The following is a 23,175-nucleotide window of genomic DNA, read 5'->3' as shown; positions in this document are numbered from 1 at the left end:
GCAGGCCCTACCCTAAACCCGTCCGACTTTGGCCTAGGTCCCGCCCTACATCCTGCCCTGACCCGTTCTTGTAACACGCCCTGCCCACCCACCACACCCCTCCCCTCCCGCAACTAACCCTCCCCCCAGCCTCGTCCTCTGGGTCTAGCCCCACCCCCTGGCTCACTGGCAGGTGGGCAGCCGGCGCGTGGTGCAGTATGGTGCGGGCATCATGCTAGTTCTAGGCACCATTGGCAAGTTCACAGCTCTCTTCGCCTCACTCCCTGACCCCATTCTAGGGGGGATGTTCTGCACCCTTTTTGGTGAGTGTTGCGCATGCTTTTGAGGACGCAGCGTGGTCTCAATGAGTGGAGCCCACTCAGCGGGCTAGGAACCTCTAGCGGTTCTCTTGTGCCCTCAGGCATGATTACAGCTGTGGGGCTGTCTAACCTGCAGTTCGTGGACATGAACTCCTCTCGCAACCTCTTCGTGCTTGGATTTTCCATGTTCTTCGGTCTCACGCTGCCCAATTACCTGGACTCCAACCCGGACGTCATTAACACAGGTATTCCCAAGAGTCTACCCATCGCAGGGTGGGGGAGGTATGATGGGCTTGACTCTGAGCATAGCCTCTTCCCTCAAAGGCTCCACATAGCCAGAGCCACAAATCCTCCCCAACTCTGGATGTTAGTCAGCAGCCAAGTGGCTAATTAATAACTGTCCTTTACTAAGACATTTTCTGTGTCTTAACTTTACATGTGCTTTTACTTTTACACAACAGCTCCATGAGATACATACTATCTTCATGTTAGAGATGAGAGGGGTTAAATGATTTGTTGCAGGACAAGCAGCTACCAGCAAACTGAGATTTGAACCCAAGGATGGGAAAGGCAGAGGGTATAATCCTGAATGTCCGGATTTTGTACTGTCCTATCTCCACACCTGCTCGACAAAGTCAGCAGGCTGCGCAAGTGGGGAGCGTCTCTGAGCTCTGTTCTCTGGATGAGGCCATCACGTTCACTGGCCTTTGGCCTGTTCCACAGGTGTTCCTGAGGTGGACCAGATTTTGACTGTGCTGCTGACCACAGAGATGTTCGTGGGTGGGTGCCTCGCTTTCATACTGGACAACACAGTGCCAGGTACCAGTCAGCCCTGGGAGGGGAACAGAGAACCACAGTGGACTCACAGGCAGTCCACCAGGTCTCCGGAGCTGTGGCCAGGTCAGATGCAATGCAGGCTCTGCAGGGAGAAGCAGGGACAGATGAGCTGGAGGGAGACCACTGGCCTCATAGAGGCCAAGTTTCCTCTTGGTCTTGAAGAGGATGTGGCTAGGAGAGTCATTCCTGGGCCCCATGAATTGTTTCCTTGCCATTTCTTGGTTGCCACTGGATTGAGGGGTGCCTTTGTTTTCTTAGGACAGGTGGGAATGTAGCATTAGTATTTTGGCAAAACCCACTCCAGATATGCCAGTGATCTGTCATGCTGGCTACTAGGAGAGCTCTTAACATTTCTCTTTGGTATCAGGGCTTTTTACAGGGGTCATGGAGGATACTTTGTGGGGTCCCTGAGAATCCTCCTAGCCCATGTTTATGTGCCCCCAAAATATAAAAACTAAATGTTGCCAGGTACTCTGACTAGTAATAAGACTTGTTAGCATTTATCAAATATTTACGGGTCAGGCAGGGAGCTAAATGCCTCATTTTTTCCTCAAAAACTATCCTGTGAGGCGGACTATCAATGCCATTTTATGTGAGGAGAAAGAATCAGGGGTTAGGTGACTCACTGAAGGTTTTAAACACTGCAAATTTGGGATTTAAATAAAGTCTATCCAATGCAGTTAGTTCACAGTCTGTGTCCCAGCCACTCTACCACTTTGCTGGAGAGTTCCAGGGGAAGTGTAGGATCAAGGAAAGCTCAGTGGAGACAGGGGCTAGAGTGCATTTGTCCACGGAGATGAGATTGGAAAAACAAGATGATAGCTCTCCATCTGCTGCCACTTAACAGCGTAAACATAGCTGGCTCCACTTGCTTTCCCCTCTCTGAAGACACAAGCGTCTAATCCGAGCACAGAAGTCAGGGGCTGGCTGTGCACAGCTGGTGGGTTAGAGTTTACATAGGGAAGGGGTAGGACTCCCTGGTACTTTCAGGGATTTTAGATAGCATCAGATGAGGGAGCTCCTGGTAGAAGCTGTCCAGTGAATAGATGGATTTTGGCACCTGATAATGGCACCCCACTCCCCCACTACACACACCCTCTAAAGGAAGCTGAGGTGAGACCTGGAGCTCAACCTGTGGGTGTGAAGACAGGGGAGTGGCGGCCTTCCCTGGGAATCCAGGGAGATGGAGGCATCTGGGCAGGCAGCTGTAGGGGGGTTTGTGATTTGGGCAGCTAGATTAAGCTACCCAGATGCTAACAGCCTCAGAGTGCCAGAGTTCTTCACATTCCTTTCAACCCAAATGCCCATCATTAATCCATCCCTGCCAATCATTATATGTGTTATGCTGCATAGTACATAATAGTCCTTCAATATGTATCGATGAGGAGTCTGAAGCTCACAGTGGTTAAATCGTTTGCCTAAGGTCACACAACCTGGACTCAAACCCAGGTCTGGCTGGCCTAGAATCCAGTCAATAATGGAGTCATACAGCTTTATTGTGTGGGATGGGTACACTTTGCAGATAGACCACTTTGTATTTGCTCTTTCTTCTTTACCTACCCACAGACCAACCTTAGAGGGGCAAAAAGTTTAGTTCAGCAAGTGCTCCTGAAGCCTACCAGTATGGCCGTGAGTTAGACATGTAAGGGCAAAAAGTCAGCCAACAAGATAGAAAGTGAAAACCGAGTTGAAAGCAATTTAGAGCAGTAAGTGAATGAGCCTGGGCTTGAGTCATCCAGAGCGCTTCCTGGATGATTCTGGATGGGCCAAGGAGACTGGAATGTGGACAAGAGTTGAAGGCACCACAGGGAGGGGTTTGGAAGGCAGGTGGGGAGCACGCACTGGCGGTTGTGTCCCGGCAGTGGTGAGGAGTGGGGTTGAGACGCCCCAGTCTGGTGCCACAGCTCCAGCTCCTCTGCCATCTGTTCTTTGTGCAACCAGGCCCAGCTCAGACAGCACCTCCTCCAGTGGCTTCTCCCGAGCATCCCAGCCCTCCCTCAGTGCCTCCTTCTCTGAGATTTTGGGATAATTCTGGTTTCTCTACTCACGGGGTTTTTCAGCCTGGGCTGCCAGTGTGTGGAAATCTCTGCACTAAATTTCCACTTACTTGTCTTCAACCTCATCTCTCTTGTGAAAACCTCAGAGAATTCACAAATCCCTCCCATATCTACTTTCCCCCATTTGTGAAAAATCTCGTGTATCCCTACCACCAACAAAGATTTTACTTAGCTTGACTTTCTGAGGTTCGTATTACAGTTTATTTTCCAAATACAGAATCATAATACTGAATATTAATACTGATTATGGTATTTCAAAATATACCTTCCTACCTCCACAGCAGTCTGGGCACTACTTGGTCCCCACTGGCCCAGCAAATACCAGCCCCATACTGAAGGTGAAGGCTGACAATTACTTAACCTTCTTCATCATATAATTTTGTATAATAGTGCATATATACCTCCCACCAATGTTTCAAAGAAATTAGACAATGAATTTAAAGCACTTAAGCACAGAGCATTATGGCACACTGTAGATATGCAATGTTGATTATGTATAACTGGTGTCTTTAAGGGGTCTCTAGAGCTCTAGGCAAGTTAGGAGCTGAGATCATAGATTCAACTTTGCAGGACCAGAAAACTGAGAATCAAGATAACTCTGGAATTCTTCCCCCATGACTAGGTTATGGGGAGGGGGGGTAGCGGAGGATTGTTGGCTCTGGTGACCCTGTTGTCCACTTGCAGGAAGCCCAGAAGAGCGAGGTCTGATACAGTGGAAAGCTGGGGCCCATGCTGACAGTGAGATGTCTTCCAGCCTGAAAAGCTATGACTTTCCCATTGGGATGAGCATGGTAAAAAGAACTGCCTTTCTGAAATACATTCCTATCTGCCCGGTCTTCAAAGGATTTCCTTCAAGGTCAAAAAACCAGCTTCCAGTTCCAGAAGATATCCCAGAAAACGCAGAAACCGTGTACACCAAGGTCTGAAAAATTACTCCCAGCAGAGGTAGGACTGTGTGTTAGTCTATGGCTTTTGTGGGAGGGTTGGAAAATCACAACATTCTTATGCTTTAACCAAAGAGACAACTACTCAAGTTTCCATTTTTGTGACCTATTTGAACGTTTTCAATGGAAAGGCAGACTGGGTAAAAAGTCACTATGTTTGTGGAACTCCTTAGCCATTTTATAGTGACAGTGGAACTTCCCAACAAGTGTGGGCCATTAACCCTGTAGGAGGTTAAAAGTATGCTGAAATATTGATCCTTTGGCCTTTGGATTTTACAGTGACAGTGGAACTTACCAACAAGAATGGGCCGTTAACTGCGTAGGAGGTTAAAAGTATGCTGAAATATTGATCCCTTTGGACTTTGGGTATCTGAACTGATACTGGGTCACCTGGAGCCCGTGAGTCATAAACTGCAGCTATAGGCAAACTCATCCAGTATGATAAACTATATTTCATGACATGGAAAAGGTTGAGAAATGACTGACAGAAGTATATTAAAAATTCTCTCACATAAAGCGCTCTGTCTCAATAGTTATAATAAAATCTCCACAAAATGATTTCAGTTACCCTAAAACTATGCCATACAGGCCCTGATGGGGTGATGTCATCTCAAGGTCTTAAAAAAAAAGGTAGTTTTAATGTGCACATTGCCACAGACGGACAAGTTCAACAAGGTGAGAGCTTAGCTTAGATGACTCCATGATAGAAAGCTCTATAGTTAAGTGATTTATTACTTTGTACCAGGGGATGGTCTCAAGTGCTTGATGTGTATTAACTAAATACACTCCTGAGATAGATACTATTGTTACTACCATTTTAACAAGGTGGAAACTAAGGCACAGAAAGGTTAAGGGACTTAACCACAATCACTAGACTCAAATTCAGGAAGTCTGGTTAGTCTTTGCTCTTCATCATCAGGTTACTCAAGTTTATAACCTCTATATTGCATGATGATCACCTGGCAGTATGTGGAAATGAACTCATCTGCCCACCCATCTAGGCTTAGAGAAATGGTCTCTAACACTTACATACTTGCCAGCTTGCTATGCCACTGTGTACTGAGCTAGTAGAGAACAGAGTGGGGCTGGTGGTATTGTGGCTCCAAAAAGAACAAGAGCCAAACAGCATCATCTACTTCAGAGTCTTAAAAAACCTGCCTGTTTATTAGCTTAGTAAGGGAGTCATTAAAAAAACATCAGGCACAGGTACTGACATCAAAGGACCATAGGGAAAATGTGAACCAGAACTGACCAGATGGCCTCCTTAATCTTGAGCCCTCCAAATTTAAGAATAGGGCCAAGAGGCAGAACTGTATGTGGAACCAGGAAATTGCTAGCTGACCGACAGCCTATCCCAAATAAAGATTATAAATTAGTTTGTGAGAGTGAAATAGGGGAAGATCCAGGTGAATCCAAACAGCAAACCAGGCCAATCAGAGCAGCAATGGTTTGTGAAGGGCAGAAGCCAGTGGAGCTTATACTAAAGTTACCAACATACTGGCCAGCCAGAACGTTTCTTAACATGGATCTATATGATTGCCTTGACGCTGCAGCCTGAGGTGACCGAGGTGGGCTATGGAGGGGGCTATGGGATTTATTTTACTGCTATATTTTGGACAGATATATAACAACACACTTGACACTATGGAGTCTAATAAAGCTTGCTCTCTCAGCAAATTTTGCCAACAGGGCTGTCCTGAGGGACTGGGCCCACACTAAAGTGAGTACACCCACTTAAGAGTCCATATTTCAACACCAATAAACACAAACATCAGCAGCTCAGTTCTACTATTATTTATTTTTTTAAATATTTTTGAAAAAATATAATTTTTTTACAATATTTTCAACTTAAACACTATTCACACTGAACACGTATGGCAGCTTAACCTACCCAAATAAGAAGTTTAAGAAGCCAAAACTGTTCTAGCTTTGTTAAAAGAAAAGTTGTGCTGCAGACTATTGTAGTGATGGTTAACAAAGCAAGGAAAAGCACCACTCAAATCATATGTAACAATTTCTTTGTTCAATTGAATTATGGGTTGGTCAAATGTTAGATTTTACATAGGTAATAGCTATGATGCAATGACTCCTTAGAAAAGGATGGAATTCTCAAATCACATACTTTCTTAGATGTAACAATAGGATAATTCAGTATTTTCTTACACGATAACACCCCATAAAAGCCAGGAGATTTAGGTTCACTACCTTGTAACCTCAGTAACTAAAGACATACTTAAATGTCTATACTGAACTATTTCAATTAACCAGCAAGCCTTCTTCAGAAAAAGGAGATTCTTTTTGATGGGAACAAATGCAAATTTAAGTCTGAACTGAGGAACTCACTTAACAATTAGAATTTAATTTAGATTTAGAGATCATTTAATTTGGTGCTTTGACACAACTTGACTGGTGCTTCTTTCCTTGCTGTCTTCACTTCAAGCCATGGGGCCAATTCTATTCTCAGTAAATGTTTGACAGCTTTTTACTTAATAACAGTCTCAGCACTTTTATTAAGCATGCAAGACTAACAAAACTTTGGCAATGCATAAGTGTAACACAGTGACAAGAGAGAGCTTTTACAATTAAGTCTTCTAATACTGCCTTCACAGTGTGGAAATTGTGCTACATCCACCAAAAGAGGGCCCCGTCTACTCAAATATTTTAGTACTTCACCCCAGGAACAAACTCCTTTGCATTTGGATTCAGATTGCTCTTGACCTGGAAAATAAGTACATAAAAAAGCAAATTCATTAACAGATAGCTTCAGATACTCAGAAGCATTCAACCCAGATCCACATGCAAAACCATCTTCTAAAAATAAAAGACAAAGGCAAGAATTCAGATGGTAAGGTCAAACTGAATTAAAACACGTCTATAGCAGTGAAAGAAGGAACCAGATGTAAGCTATATATATTATATTAAATTTTATCAATTTCCTAAACTGAAGGTAGGAATTGAAATTAAATTTGCTTAAGTGTAACCAGAAACTAACTGCACATCCACCAAAGGAATGTCTCAGAACACAGGATTCTATTTATTTAACTATGATAGCTGACTTTCTTTAAACAGTTTCATACTATACAAACATTAAACAAGTGTTGAAATGATGATTAAAGTGATTGGGGAATTGTTTATGGATTAATTTTACTTTATGATGCTCACTGAAAATATGGAGTTGTCTTTCTACAATTGCTGTATTCTAATTCCCACAGGAAGCATGGTATATAACAGGAAAAGAAAACTACACGGGGAGTCAGAAGATCTAAGCTGGAACCCCAGCTCTGCTAACTAAATTCTTACGTAGGCCTGGATAAGTCACTCTCTGGGACTGTTTCTGTATCAGTTACGGAAGGAATGGGCCAAAGCCTCTCAGAGCCTTAGAGGCTTGTACCACCATCATTGTGTATTTCTAAATCTTTAATTTCCTAAGTAGATATGTTAGCATACAGGGAATAGCTGGAAATTTTCCTCTACCACATCTTTGAATGCAAATTGATCAAGACAAAAAGATTCCAGGACGGATTCCAGGGCCTGAAATGTAGGCATGCTGGCAGAATTTCAGATTGAATCTGACCCCTCAACATTACTTACTTCAAGACCAAAGCATATTAAACAACATTTTGCAGCAATAATTTAAGTTTCATAATTTAAACATAATCATTCTCATCTCTCAAGGGAAATTAATCTAAACTTTGGGAAGATACAAAATAACGAGAAGGAGTTAATCTCAAACAGACTGAGTCAAATAAAGCAGTTTCTAGACAGTGGGATGATACTGGGTCCAGGTAAACTTATATATTATGCCTAGCAAAGAGCTTTTTTCCTCAGAGGAATCAGGATTATTTGTGGAGTGACTAATCCAGCCATAAGCAAGCATACCCCAACAGACTGTTCAGATCACATATCTGCCCAATTGGGTTACTGTCCTTTACTTCAACAAAAGCTATACCACAATGTACATTTCAGTGTTCTCTATACAGCCCTTTAGGAACACAGTTTCCAAATGTCTGAAAGGGCAGGCTGGCAGTAGCCTCTGGGAATGCTTATAAAAATTAGCATGTCTAGATGACTGATTCTATGGATGGGATGTTCTGAGAAAATTTGTTTTTAACCCTCATAGGTCATTATGATGTACAACCAGGTTAGGAAATCACTGCACAGTGAATAAAAGACAATTACAAAATGACTTCACAGAGTCTAGGGGTATATTCCAGAGAACCGTCTTGCAGAAGCAACTAGAGATTGCCCATATGGAGAGAAAGTTTAACATTCTGGCTAAATTATCTTAATTTTAGCAAAAGGATCATCAGCTTTTACTTTAGTACTGATGCTTAGTTATCACAGTTCCTGAGAAAACTTTTTACTACAAATAAACCATCAGCAATGAGACACTGGGAATAACTAAAAATATAAATAGGTTCGTGTTCCTTTTCTGCCAAGAGCTTGTAAGTCTTTGTTAAATCACAATTCCAAACGGAGTTAGGGTAACTCAATGAAAATCCTGGGTTAGGAAAAGAAAACTCCAAAATTTTACCTTTCAGAAAAAAATTTGTAATTTCATTAAATATTTAAGATAGAGCGAAACCTCTCCATCAAGCCACTTTTGCATAGGCAAATCACATGAACATACTTGTCCCTTTTGAATGACTGCTTTTAGACATTTATGTATCCTAGGGTATCGTAGTTGTCATAACTAAAAGTAGTGTCAAGACATCTATTAGTCAGAAATCTATTAATCAGACTAGCTCCAGAGTGCTGCCAAAAGTCACTCCATATCATAAGTGAGACCAGGAGGCCTCTGCTTCCATAGTAAGAAGCAGTAGAATTTCTGAAGGGAAAGAGACGTAGAACTCTTCTTAAACAGATGGATGCTGGCTTTTCCACTTATGAGAAAGATGAACTAGGTTTTAAAAAGATGAAAAAATAACTCTTTACCACAAGATCTTCCAGGGAAGAGCCATCACTGATAACAAGGTCATTAAACTGGTCTTGGATTTGGTCCATAGTTTGCGGGAGATCTCGAGCTGGAATAAACCACTCATGTTCCTCTTCTTCTTCCAGCATTTCTTGGAAACAGCGTTCAATAAATTCTTCTTCCCATAACTCCTCTTCTATCTGGATTTATAATAAAGGGTAATTTATAGCATACTTGGTAAGATGACATCACTAGGAAAGGCTTAAAGTATCTTGAACTAAACTATTAAGAATCACAATGTCATACCTTCCTCGTCTGCTTCTATGCTAAGGTAAAAAAAATCTTTTCCGTAAGACTTGGAAAGATCTATTTAGATTTCTGCTATGTCTTTACTTGTCACAGCAGAATATTATTTCTTTCCACTAAAGGTGGCAGGGAAAAAGTAACAAAGAAGTGTCCTTATGCAGGACCGGGTATCAGAATTACCTATGATACTTTCAGAACTATACAAACCCTAAATCTGCCCAAAAATGACTGGAAAAATTATCTTTAATCAGCAACTTCACTGTCATTGAAATAGAAGACCATACTGCTTAACCTTTTTTTTTTAAAACACTCTTGAATATATATAACTAGATATGGTCAAATCAAGCTGGCTACTGATGGCCAAAGCCAGGAACAGGGAGAAACAAGACAGAAGATGAAAACAGCTACAAGAAATATGGGAAGAAAGACATCTATCAATGTATGAGAGTTCTCTACAACGTATGAGAGTTCTCTAAACAGTGGTGTCAGATTCAGGGGCTGGTCAGAACGAGAACCTTAGGTGAAAACTAGTACTTTGGTACCTGCGCCTGTCTATTCTGGATTCTCTTGACTTTCACAATAGGACAATCTGACTGGTGTCAGGTAGTGGTTTCCAAATCTTACTGCTCACTGGAACCACCTGAGACCTTCAAAAAAAATAAGTTTACCAGGTCCCACCCTAAACTCTTCTGCATCAGAATTTCTGGGGTCAGACACCGAAAAAACCTCCCAAGGTTATTTCAATTGAGCAGTTAAACCTGGTAGTAATCAACATCCAAATAAAACAGCAGTGGTGGCACAGAAATCCATGTATTTCATATATAAGGCACCAGGTGAAAAACACACTTCAGGGACAAGTACAATTATATTATTTGATGGTTGTCATGGGCTATAATAAAAAGAATGTTTATACACAAAACTAACTTGTCTGTTGAATTCCTCTTCATTTTCCATCCACATGTACTCTGCAAAGGGATTGTCATCTTCATGAGAATGACCGTTAATTATCACATCTTCATTGATGATGCTTGGGCTAGTACTGCTGCGACTTGGATCTTTCATGGTTGGCGTTAGATGTAGTTTTTAACCTTAAAACAACAATATAGTTAATTTAGTCAGTCATTTGTTCAGTTCTTAGTGAGCATCTATTATTACCAGACATCATGGTTAGGTGTGAGATGCATATTGATTGAGATGCATATTGATACATTAATGTACATGATAAACCAAGCATTTGGAAAGCTTCATTTTTCTCCTAAATGATTTCAGCGTCTAAGGAATAACTGAGAATAGCCTAGATTCTAATAATAGTAAACAAAGGCAAACAATTATTTAAATTGAATCCCCAAACCATCCAATTTTTAAAAAATAGAATATTCTGTGTCTCATAAAACAAGCATGGCTTGGAAAATTGATATTAAAAAACCCAGGGACTGGAAGTGAAAACTAACTAACTTTTGATATATTGGAAGCTAAAAGTTTGAAGCATTAAAGTTCCAGATTCTACAATAGTCTGTGTGTGTACACCCGGTTGATAAGTTATGTCCGATTCTTTGCGACCCCATGGACTGTAGCCCACCAGGCTCCTCTGTCCATGGAATTTCCCAGGAAGTATATTGGAAAGGGTTGCTATTTCCTACTCCAAGGGATCTTCCCAACGCATAGACTGAACCCACGTCTCTTGCATCTCCAACAGTGGCAGGCAGATTCTTTGTCACTGTGCAACCTGGGACGCCCCTGCAATAACAGTCTACCAATTCATTAACTCTGAAATTGCTAAAAAAAATGTGTTTACGTAAAGCAAGAGAGACTTGTACATAAATCCAAACAGTGTGATTTATGCCAAAGGAAGGCAACAGTATACCTAATATGAAGATGAGAGCTTTGAAAATGTCTTCTTACTCCAAAGTTGTCATAATCAAACTAAACACCAAAACCAAAATATACTAGAAATAGTTTTCCTTCTTTGGGTAAGGTTCAGGGACAGACTTGCTCTATGTATGTTGCCTGGCCCTTTAAACTCATTTTATGAACTTATCCTTAATAGGACATAAGTACTAAAAAACAGCTTTTCACATAATATGAATTTAAGTCTCTAAGCAGTGGGGGTGGGTGGGCCCAATTCTGATGCACATATGCATTTCCCCCAATACTGAATACTAATGACAACAGCATTGCGACGCTAACATTTTTCGTTGTTAGGAAGTCCAGAATTAAGAATTACTGAGAGGGCTTCCCTGGTGGCTCAGTGGCTAAGAATCTGCCTGCCAGTGCAGGAGACACAGGTTCGATCCCTGATCTGGGAGGATCCCGCACGTTGCAGGGCAATTAAGCCTGCGCGCCACAACTACTGAGCCTGTGCTCTAGAGCATGTGCTCTGTAACAAGAGAAACCACTGCAGTGAGAAGCTGGCACACTGCAACTCGAGAGCAGGCCCGCTTGCCACAACTAGGGAAGAGCCTGCTCAGCAACGAAGACCCAGCACAGTCAAAAACAAACAAATAAATAAAATTAAAGAATTACTGAGAATTCTGCCTTACTTAGTGTTGTATGTGTATGAAAGAAAGGCAGAGAGAGACTGAGATTTATGTGCTAGGGTGTGGGGTAGAGGGCTTCCCAGGTGGCTCAGTGGTAACACTCCAACGGCCAATGCAGGAGCTGCGGGTTTGAATTCTGAATCCCCTGGAAGAGGAAATGGCAACCCACTCCAGTATTCTTGCCAGAATTATTCCATGGACAGAGGAGCCTGGCAGGCTACAGTCCATGAGGTCGCAAAGAGTCAGAACATTACTGAACACACGCATTGTGTGGGGTAGAAAGAAAACATGATTTGGGTTAGGAAACTGAAGTACTATGAAAATACACAACAGAAAACAGATGATAGATATCCTTGATATTTTGATTTATCATTAATCTTGGATTAAATAAACCCTCTTATTTTGATAACAAGTTCTGACTAAACAGCAATCAGTTCCTCTAAAGTAAATTACTTATTCTTATGTATCAGGCTACCAAACATTTATATGCTCATCTTTAAACAAACTACAGTTTAGAGTAGACTCAAATATTATGAAAAGAAGGAGGTCAATCCTGCTTTGCAACTTGATGGAACTTTGTTTACTCTGCACACAAACCAATCATTAAACTACATTCAAACACATCTCAGTTTACAACAGCTTTTCATTATTTTCCCAACATGTTTCCTATCCCAACCCATGACCATTAAATCCTACCTTTCAGAAGACCACAGTATTAATAAGTGACATATTTTTCGTTAAAAATAGCAAATAAAAATCATGTTTAGCAGAGTACAGGACATTCAATATTCAAGTAGAACTGAACAGTTAAGTAGCAATTATGTGTGAGACCTAGAGGTAGAAATACCACTAACTTGTTTTTGAATATGATTCCAGTGACTATGCTGCTGGTGCTGCTGAGTCGCTTTAGTCGTGCTGCTGAGTCCGACTCTGTGTGACCCCACAGACGGCAGCCCACCAGGCTCCCCTGTCCCTGGGATTCTCCAGGCAAGAACACTGGAGTGGGTTGCCATTTCCTTCTCCAATGCATGAAAGTGAAAAGTGAAAGTGAAGTCGCTCAGTCGTGTCCGACTCTTAGCGACCCCATGGACTGCAGCCTACCAGACTCCTCCGTCCATGGGATTTTCCAGGCAAGAGTACTGGAGTGGGGTGCCATTGCCTTCTCCCAAGTGACTATAATAGTGTGCATATATATAAATACAAAATCTTTTAAAGAAGAAAGTGTTTTCCATACATTTCATGAGCATAAGCTTATGCAAACAATGAAAATCTGCATCAGCAAATTCTATAGGCTGGGAATCTCAAGGAACCCCTCCCTCGTTTGATGCCAACCAGTAACAAAATATAAATAGTGCTTAGCAAAAAGGGCCTAAGCCCTGCATTTGACATGTCTTTAAGGTCAGCTTTTTGCCCATTATCACCTCATCAAACAACATGTAGCTTTGGTACAGATCCCACTGAAAGTATATGAAGGACAGTAAATAAAATTTCATTGTCAAGCAATATTTGGGAAACAAATCCAAACCGGAACCAGTAAAATCAACTAGAGCCCGGACACTAATCTAGCATCTTAAGATAGCAGAGGAAGGAACAACTGCTGAACAGATTTCTGCTATAGCCAGTCAAGTGAAAAGCCAGAGGGGTGAGGATCATTTACTTTCAGAATACTGACAGACCTACAATTACTGACTGTAAGGTGTTTTAATACAAGGTATTGTTATCAGATTTTAAATTTTCTTCTATGACCTGTTCTTGATTCTTCTTAGACCAAACACTTTCTATTATGCTCTATGTATGTTTTGGGGCTTCCCTGGTGGCTCAGATGGTAAAGAATCCATCTGCAATGCAGGGGTCCTGGGTTCGATCCCTGGTCAGGAAGATCTCCTGGAGAAGGGAATGGCTACCCACTCCAATACTCTTGCCTGAAGAATTCCAAGGACAGAGGAGCTTGATGGCCTACACTCCACTGGGTTGCAAAGAGTTGGACATGACTGAATGATTAACACACACATGTGTTTTGCTATCTTAAAAAAATTAAGTATATAGTTCAATACCGTAAAATTTATTATTTTAAATCAGCATTTGTCAAAAACAGTTAAAGGCAAATATAGTAGCCAGTGCCAGCAAAGAATAACAGTTGGGATAAAAAGGAAAGGAAGAGAGGCTGGTGAAAGAGATGCTTTGGAAATAAAGGCTTTGAAAAGCTCCTACATATTCTGGGAAACCTAAGAGGCCACAGGCATGCCCAGTGTTGGCAGCACACTCAGAAAAGACCTGACAAGATTATTCAAGTTTCAGGCTCTGTACATAAAAAGGTTAAGAAAGAGCTGTAAAGTGCTCAAGTGTTAAAGGTATGCCTCAGCATACAGCAGCAGGTTTGAGTGGGGAAAGAATCAGTAAACTTGGTAAATCAAAGATTATTTAGTCTGAAAAACATAAAAAATAATGGAAGATTTAAAAATGAACAGACCTCAGAGATCAGTAGGATACTGTTACATGTACCAATATATGCATAATGGGAGACCCAGAAGAAGAGAAAGAGTGAAGAATAATGGCCCCTAACTCCTCCAACTTAATGAAACCTATCCAAGCAGCTCAAGGAATTTCCAAGTAGAATAAACTCAAAGCAATCCACATGGACACATTGTAATCAAGTTATTGAAAGTCAAAGACCAAAAGAGCATCTTGAAAACAAGATTAATAGATGATTTCACACCAGAAATTAGCAGCCAGAAAACAGGACAACACATATGAAGGGATAAAAGGGGTGTGGGGGGGGAACTAAGACATTCCCAGATAAGTAAAAAAGTGAGAGTTCATTACCAATACACCTGTCTTATAGGAAGAGTTAACTGACCCCTTCACATTGAAATAAAAATACCAGCATTAACTTGAATTCACTGGAAGAAATAAACAATGGTAACTACACAGTAAATATAAGTCACTAATAGATTTCTTGCTTTATAACTCCTCTTTCTCTCTACAGGAAACTCAAGTGGCATTAGTCCACACTAGTTACAAACTAAGGTATCACTTGTAATGTCCAGGGTAACCACTAGGAAAAACCAAAAAAATACATAGTGTGAGGTGTACTGCTGAGATGTATCATCATCTTATTCAGAGGCAGTCCAAAAGCAGCAGCTTCAAGTCAATGAGCTCAAATCTATATATATTAGTCTCTTGTGGCTGATAAAAAGCTTCTCTCTCTAACAAAACCAACAAAAACTTAAACAGGAACTCCTGAAAACAAAACAGAAGCACCTAACTTGTTTGAGTGATGTTTGAGGACACAATGTATGTAATGACTTGACAAATACAGTAAAAAAAAAAAAAAATCTGAGAAGTAAACCATAACAATCTGTTGCTGTCTTGTCTTTGTTCATGATTTAATGGAAACCACTTAAAAATGGGCAGAAATGAACAGAGAAAACCCATAATCCCCTTGCCCCAATTTTTAATGTTCATATTTGCTTCAAAGAACATTTATTGCTTCAAAAAACATTTATTTTTATTATTTAAAATCCTAAAATTATCACAAAATGTAATTCAAAAATTTTAATCTTTAGCCTTAATCTCATAAAAGGATGTCTAAAACAACACAGTAATACTAATTCAGAACAAGGAATATTAAATTACTAATACTAAAAATCTAGTAGTTGTTAAGAATAACATCTAATAAGATTTTCCTAAACAAAAATCACAAAACGGTAAAACAACAATGTATCAATGTTTTCAATAATCATTTGAAAAATTCTGGATAATGGGTCTTTGCACATAGTTAGGAAATTTTGTTGGAAAAGGAAGCATTAAAGTGAAAAATCTGTTTACATACAAAGTAGGCCCTACTTAAACAGGTCTTAAGGAAGTTTTTCCCTTTCCATCTTCAATCTTATCCAGAGGTGGTCAATTTTAACAGCTTAGTATATGTCCTTTCATATTTTTTTGCTTATAGAGACACACATAAAGAATTTATGCATTTTAATAGAATCACGCTAAACTAAATGTATCACATCAAAGATCCTTACTAGTCAATGTGCACAAGTATACTTATTTTTTTAATGGATACAGCAGCCATTATTCAACCATTTCTTCTCTGATGCACATTTAGATTTCCAGTTTTTTCATTACAAATAATCCTGTTTTGATCACCCTTGTACACATATCTTTTCTAGTTGTGTTTTCTGTAGGATACATTCTGATAAGTGAGAATAACTGGGTCAAAGGCCATGCGCATTTGTAGCTTTAAAAAGACAGATTATATGCCAAAAATATTATGGTAATGTACATTCCTATAATAAGCTGGGTGCTCCCATTTCTCTGCATCCTCAACAGCTCTCTATATAATCAATATAGCATTTTACTTTTGCAAACAGGTGGGCATAGAAGAATCTCACTGTTTTCCTCTACAGCTGCCAGGATATGTTCATCTTGTTTAGGAAGTCTTTCCCTATCTTGAGGTTTTATTTCCTTTATTTTCTCTCAGTATTTTTATAGTCTTTTTTATATTGAAACCTAAAAAAAGAAAACCCACAACCAAAACCCCAACTATTTCCATTATTTTTTAAAATATATTTTCACCTATTTATTTCACTTACTGGGCATTCCTTAGTCACGGCACTTGGGATCTGCAGTTGCAGCATGTGGAACCTATTTCCTGACCAGGGACTGAACCCAGGCCCCATGCACTGGGAGCATGCAGTCTTAGACACTGGACCACCAGGGAAGTCCTCTAAATCTTTAACTCATGTGAGCATTACTTTGAGTATGATGTAAAAGATCTGTATTCATCATTACTGAAATGAAAGCTTGTTACTCAGGTTTATCATGATCAAATTCCTACTATACTGTTTCCTTGTTCTGTGATGGTATATTATATACTGTTTTACCCCCAACTTTTATTTTTTAAGAATTTTAAACTAACAAAAAAGTCATAATAGTAGTATCATGAACACTTGTACCTTTCATCTAGATTCATCAACTGTTAGCTTTTTGCCACAGTTGTTTTCTCTATACAACTTTGTTTTTGGCTTAACCATTTGCTATGTTGCAGACCTTTCATCATGACCTTTCATCTTCAAATATTTCAGCGCAGTATCATACTGTTTTGAATACAGTAGCCTTTCAGTAAGTTTGAATACCTAGTAGCACAAATCCCTTAGCAACTTTCCTGGGGGAGAGGGGAATCTTGCACTTTCATGTTTGTATCAATTTTAGAATTGTCAATAACAGTCTGATGGGAATTTTACTAAAAATTTGCAGTTTAATCAGGATCATGTTTTTATGTTAAGCCCCCTGGCCAGGAAGATGGCATATCGTTTACTTGGAACTAGGCTTCTTTGAGTTGACCTTGGATGCTTCGTGGGGCAAAAGGCATATAGGAAAGATGGAACAGGAAATCCTCCCGCTCTAAGCTGGGACCCTAAAGGGCTATATACTCAGGCTAAGGGTGAACCAAAAATGACTCCCACTCCCCACACCAAGCAAATCAAAAGGAAACGGTGGAAGGGAACACAGACACTGTGACTATAGCTGCACCTCTTATGGATAGGAGGAATAAATCCTCATCACCTGGGAGGTCCAGAACATCCCAAGTCATGAACTGAGTATAAAGTGGCCCTTGATTGGCAGTGTCCCTAGCGCCAGAGCCTGGCAAAAGCAAATGTAAAATTCCTTGAGAGGAAGGCATCTTCATTCTAGGCCTTAAGAACCTCAAAAAATAAATCTTTAAGGCCAATGAAGAGTTCAAAATGAAAGATAATGAAATTCAAAAGGCAAAAAAAAGATACAACAAGCAAGAACCAGTGCAATTCACAGAAAGCATAATCAAAACTCATGTAGCATGTTGCCACTCATGTGGCAAAATGATCATTACATATCAAGCTTGAAAATATCTTCAGAAAACAGCTAAATATAAAAAGCGCACACAGCAGATTTGGAAAACAGCCAAATGATGATATATAAAAATCACAACATAAACAAAAATATAATGGGTTTGGCAGCAGACTAGATCTATACAAAGAACTAAAGATAAAAGAAAGTATCCAGAAAGCAGCAAAAAGATAAAAAATACAAGAGGGTTCAAACAATATAGATGGCAGAGTGACAAGTATCAAGTTCCAAAAGAAAGGAACTGCAAACCCAGACTGTGAGAATGCTACATAAAATATAGTTTTCAAAAAAACGAACTAGGAATTTTTCCATCCTTATATTCAGGAGTCATTTGAATAGCAAGTATTATGGGATCCCCAAAGACAAATGAATCTAAAATTATAAGGGCTTGGTATTATTAACAACCTTTAATTTTCTCATTTTGATAGGTCTATTCAGGTTTTCTACATGTATGGACGTGAGAGTTGGACATAAAGAAGGCTGAATGCTGAAGAATTGACGATTTCAGTCTGTGGTGTTGCAGGAGACTCTTGCAAGTCCCTTGGTTCAAGCCATTCAATCTTAAATGGAATCAACCCTGAATATTCAATGGAAGGACCAAAGCTGAAGTTTGAATACTCTGGCCATCTGATGCGAAGAGCTGACTCACTGGAAAAGACCCTCATGCTGGGAGAGGCTGAAGGCAAAAGGAGAAGGGGGTAACAGAGGATGAGATGGTGAGATAGCATCACTGACTCAATGGACATGGATTTCAGCAAACTCCAGGAGGGAATGAAGGACAGGGAAGCCTGGAGTGCTGCAGTCCATGGGGTCGCAAAGAGCCAGACATGATTTAGCAACTGAATAACAACAAACATCTCTGGTTAAGTAGAGTAATTTTTATTTCATTAAAATCTCATTTCTTGTTAAAACAGAAACTAATTTCTCCTATTTCACAGCTAATTTCACTATATCCCTCTTTTCCTTGATAAGGCTGACATGGGATTTATCATAAGGAAAAAAAATTCCAACTTGACAATTTGCAGAACACAGTGAGTGTGATAAAATCTTAATATAGGTAAAAGAGGGGTATGTGTGTGTTTACAATTTGCAAATGCATAGAATCTCTGGAAAGGTAGAAAAGAAACAGAAGCAAATCATATCTGATAAGGGAACTTTATTTAGAATAAAGACCTATTACAACTCAACAATAAAAGACCAACCAACCAATTTTAAAATGGGCAAAACATCTGGAAATTTCTCCAAAGGCCAAAAAAGATGCTCATGAAAAGATGCTCAACATCCTTAACCATCTGGAAAATGCAAATCAAAACCATGAGATAATACTTTATATTAGTGAAAATATGGAAAAATTGGAACCCTCATTCGCTGCCAATGGGAAACTTAAAATGGAAAACAGCCTGGTAGTTCCCCAAAAGATTAAACATGGAATTACCATATAACCCAGCAATTCCACTCCTGGGTATATTCCCAAGAGAAATGAAAATATGTATCTACATAAAAACTTATACAGGCAAAATGTTCATAGCAGTAGTATTCTTAATAGTAAAAAAAATAGATACAACCCAAAGGTCCACCAGCTGATAGATGGATGAATACTGAAAACATCATGCTAAATCAAAGAAGTTAGTCACAAAGGAACACACTGTATGACAGATCATGGGCATAAGATTTCTTTTTGAGGCAATGAAAATGTCCTAAAACTGACTGTGGTGATGGAAGTACAACTCTGGTAATATACTAAAGACTATTATATACTTTAAATGGATAAACTGCCTGGTATGTGAACTATAGCTCAGTAAGAGCTGCTAAAAAAGAAATTTCACCAGATTTTGGTTAGGTTAAGAGCAGTTTTTTCCTGCTATCTGGCACTTTAAACCTACAAACTCTTTTCCTCGGCTATTTTTTGCCATTTATTGGTTTCCAGCAGTGTCCATACATTTATAGTCGCTACAAAATTTTAAAATATGAAAATAAATCTTTTAAGTTTTCGAAAGTTTCCCCCTTTTCATCTCTTAAGAACTGTCATTAACCACTTCATGATGTATGTAAATAAAATCATTAGACTATATACCTTAACTTATACAGTGCTATATTTCAATTATATCTCAATAAAACTGGAATAAAAAATAAAAACATTAACTCTTAAAAAAAATTCTCATTAAAATTCAAACAGAATTCTTTCTGCTTCTTTCATTAAACTGACTCCACAAGGAATTTCCTGGTGGTCCAATGGTTACAACTCTGGGCTTCCACTGCCAGGAATCAGGGATCAATCCCTGGTGGCGGAACTAAGAACCCAGAAGCCGAGTGGTGCCACCAGAACCTGAGTGGTGCCACCAGAACCCTCACAAAAAATCGGAAAGAAACTGACTCCACAGACTTACCACTTTTTCTTATTCCACTGGACTCTACTTTGAACTACTGTAGGCTTTTAAAAGTTATTTGTTGTTTAAACACACATATATTGTATACATATGTATTTTAGTTAGTGAGAGAAGATATAGAAATTTCTGCATCAGTTTCTATATTTAATTCAGAAGTCTGAGCAGCACTGAATTTTTTGTTTAATGTTTGGCAGTATAAAATAATGATTAAAAGCATGGGCTCTGGAACCTGCTGCCTTTCTAGATATGTGACAGTGGGCAGGTTATTTAATCTTTTTCAGGTTCCCTATGTGTAAAATGGATAATAATAAGAATACCTAGGCAAACAACCTAGCAGATAACAGTATTACTAAACATGTAGAACAATTAAGATTGCTAGGGCAAGCTATAAGATAAAAACAATAGAACCAACCACTTGTAGGAGTGAAACAATGTCACAGAAAAATCCCAAAGACTATAACCCTGATCTCAACTGTAGTGTATCCACATTATCAGGTAAGAACAAGGATGGTACAACACGGCTGAAAAACGCTCGAAGTGCATCAGAAATACCATCCTTATTTATAAAAACTGATACAAAAGAGAAGCAGAGTCAGTTCAAATAAATTCACACTATCCAACTTGGTAGCCACCAGATACTTGTTGCTATTTAAACTTAAATTAATTTTAAGGCATAAGAAGAGGGTGGCAGAAGATGAGACGGTTGGATGGCATCACAGATTCAATGGACATGAACCTGGGCAAACTCCAGGAGATGGTAAAGGACAGGAAGGTCAGGGGTGCTGCAGTCAGTCCATGGGGTCAAAGAGTCAGACGTAACTTAGTGACTGAACAACAATAATTTCAATTTCATACAATCAAAATTTTAGTTCTTCGGTTGCACTTGCTACATTGCAGGTGCTCAACAGACATGTGCTCAGTAGCTATCTTACTGGACAGCATCACTATAAACAATGAGGAAGTTAAGAAAAAAGACTGAGGTACTGATAGTGGATCTCAGGCTGTATCATACGTGAAATCTTAATGTATCTGTGCAACAGGGTGATCCAGATCACCAAGACAACTTGGACAACTTTCATTTTGGATTGGGTTCAAATCCCAGATATGCCATTAACCACCAGAGGACTCTGAATATGTTACTAAATCACAGGCAGCATGCTACAGAGGTTAAGAGCACATAATCTCCGCTTGGATTTGAATGCCAGCTCTTATAGTTGTGTAACATTGGGCAAGTTACTCCACATCTCTTTCATTTATAATCTTCATTTTACAGTAGTACTTGCTCCCTAAAGACACTGAAGTGTAAAAGTACTTTGAACAATGCCTTGCATTACTAAGGGCTATAGAAGTGTGTGCCTAATAAAATAATCTCTCAAGTTTCTACTGCTTTCAAAATGGGCAGGATAAAACTTACTCTCCCTGCTTATTTCACAAGTTTAATATGAAAATCACTTTGCATCCCATAAAGAAACAGACAAGCAGGCTACACTTTGGGGGAGAGTTACCTTTTTTTTTTTTTGTCAAAGACACCTACTTGTGAGAAAAAATTAAGTTTTGAACAAGTTCACAATTAACAAGTGGTATAAACAGCGTAATTTGCTCAAAATATCCTCTCACAGACCGGAACAGAAACACAAAACAGCAAACACTAGGAATCTCATTAAAACCCTTAGAGAACTTTATTTGCATACATAACCTGCAGCCCATGAAATTTCAAACGCTATTTAAAGAAAACTCAAACCAACACCTGACCAACTGCTCAAACACAAACTGTGAAAATCATACCACCAGGTTAATTAGATAAGATTAGCCAGCACATGCAAAATGGGAATCTGTCTTCTGCTGAAATGTCAAAAGCTGTCAGCTGTTAGACCTTCTCCCACGGCACACTGGATGCCAAATTCTTTCTAGAGTTTGTGGTTTCTGTGAGATGATGGCGTTGCAAAATCAGGGAAAACAAAACAACAAAAGAAGCAGAAAAGGTCCCATTTTGCAGTTACAGAAAATATCAATGCTGGGTGCTTCAACAAATGTTTTGAAACAAATAACTTGACCACAAGCTATATAAATATATTTGATGGTGCGAGAGAATCAGTACAGAGAAACTAAAAAGTGAAAGAACCAAAATTGAAAAACGTGAATTGGCTGAGCCCTTAAAAGTTCAACTGGTTCAAAACAGTCCTGGAGTAGGAGTTGCCAGTACTCCAAAGGACCTCCTAACCCGAGCACGGAATACGATGTAACTACAATTAAGGGGTAGGTGATGTCGAAGAAACCGGAGAAAACAAATCAGAAAGGTACAGGCTCGCGGACAGTTACAAAACGCTCTTCCAGTACGCAAGGCAACCCGCCAGTCCCTCCGCCCCTCTCTCTTCCCCCACCCAAGCTTCAGGAGGAGCGCGCAAGCGCAGCAAGTAGGGGCAGCGCGTGGCGACGCGCAGGCGTAAAGTGGGGAGAAACAATGAGCTTTGTTGCCGAGGCGGCAGCGGGGAGCAGGAGAAAAGGGTACCGGAGGGGGGGCGAAGGGACTTGTGGGGGGGGCGAAGGAATTTGGGGGGGGCTCGCGAGAAAGTGCTATCCCGGCAACCATCGCGCGCCACCGAGGACCCGGATAGAGAGCAGCGAGATCCAAATCATAATAATGACAATGAGAAAAAAAAAGCGACGGCCATTTCTCAAAGAAAGAGACTAAGTCGGTCCAAGATCCTCTCAGACCCAACTGGAAAAGGCAAGGAACAACGGGAGCCATACGGGCTTGGTGGCCAACGACCCAAGGGACCCTCTAGGCCCCTCAGCCGTCGCCGAGGTGCTGTCCCTCGACCGTCGGGGCCGCCGCACCCTTCTCGCCGCTCCGCCCGAGGGAACCCCTCACCCAGTGCACGGCAGCGGGGACGGCAGCCAACGAATCCGGTCGGCCTCCGCGGATCTCCACAGGCAGCGCCGCTCCCCCGCTCGACGCGCGCTTCGCCCGCAGCCTCCCTTCTCCAGTCCAAACAAACACCCC

At 40.3% G+C, this 23,175-nt stretch overlaps 2 protein-coding genes across 12 annotated transcripts in view; one reads left to right on the top strand and one right to left on the bottom strand.

The window, feature by feature from the left end:
* Positions 1-10,277, top strand: part of SLC23A1 (solute carrier family 23 member 1) — a 15,360-nt gene extending 5,083 nt beyond the window's left edge. For 4 of the 11 annotated variants that reach the window (XM_060415831.1, XM_060415834.1, XM_060415832.1 and 1 more), the window contains 3 exons: positions 173-302; positions 401-544; positions 1,023-10,277. In XM_060415831.1, coding sequence (XP_060271814.1) covers positions 173-302; positions 401-544; positions 1,023-1,411 — 663 coding nt within the window. In that variant the 3' untranslated portion in view covers positions 1,412-10,277. The remainder of the gene's footprint in view (positions 1-172; positions 303-400; positions 545-1,022) is intronic. The other 7 variants (XM_027970288.3, XM_042250938.2, XM_027970292.3 and 4 more) reach the window with 4 other exon arrangements.
* PAIP2 (poly(A) binding protein interacting protein 2) lies at positions 5,917-23,175 on the bottom strand. The gene is made up of 4 exons (XM_004008850.4): positions 23,044-23,175; positions 10,283-10,446; positions 9,073-9,252; positions 5,917-6,855 (listed from the first exon to the last, which is right to left on the bottom strand). The coding sequence occupies exons 2-4, from the start codon at positions 10,418-10,420 to the stop codon at positions 6,799-6,801; spliced, it is 375 nt and encodes a 124-aa protein (XP_004008899.1). The 5' UTR covers positions 10,421-10,446; positions 23,044-23,175; the 3' UTR covers positions 5,917-6,798.

This window comes from Ovis aries, chromosome 5 (assembly GCF_016772045.2).
Source record: "Ovis aries strain OAR_USU_Benz2616 breed Rambouillet chromosome 5, ARS-UI_Ramb_v3.0, whole genome shotgun sequence".
Lineage (NCBI taxonomy): Eukaryota > Metazoa > Chordata > Mammalia > Artiodactyla > Bovidae > Ovis > Ovis aries.
Note: the sequence above shows the minus strand (reverse complement) of the source record. Positions and strands in the feature narration are given on the sequence as shown.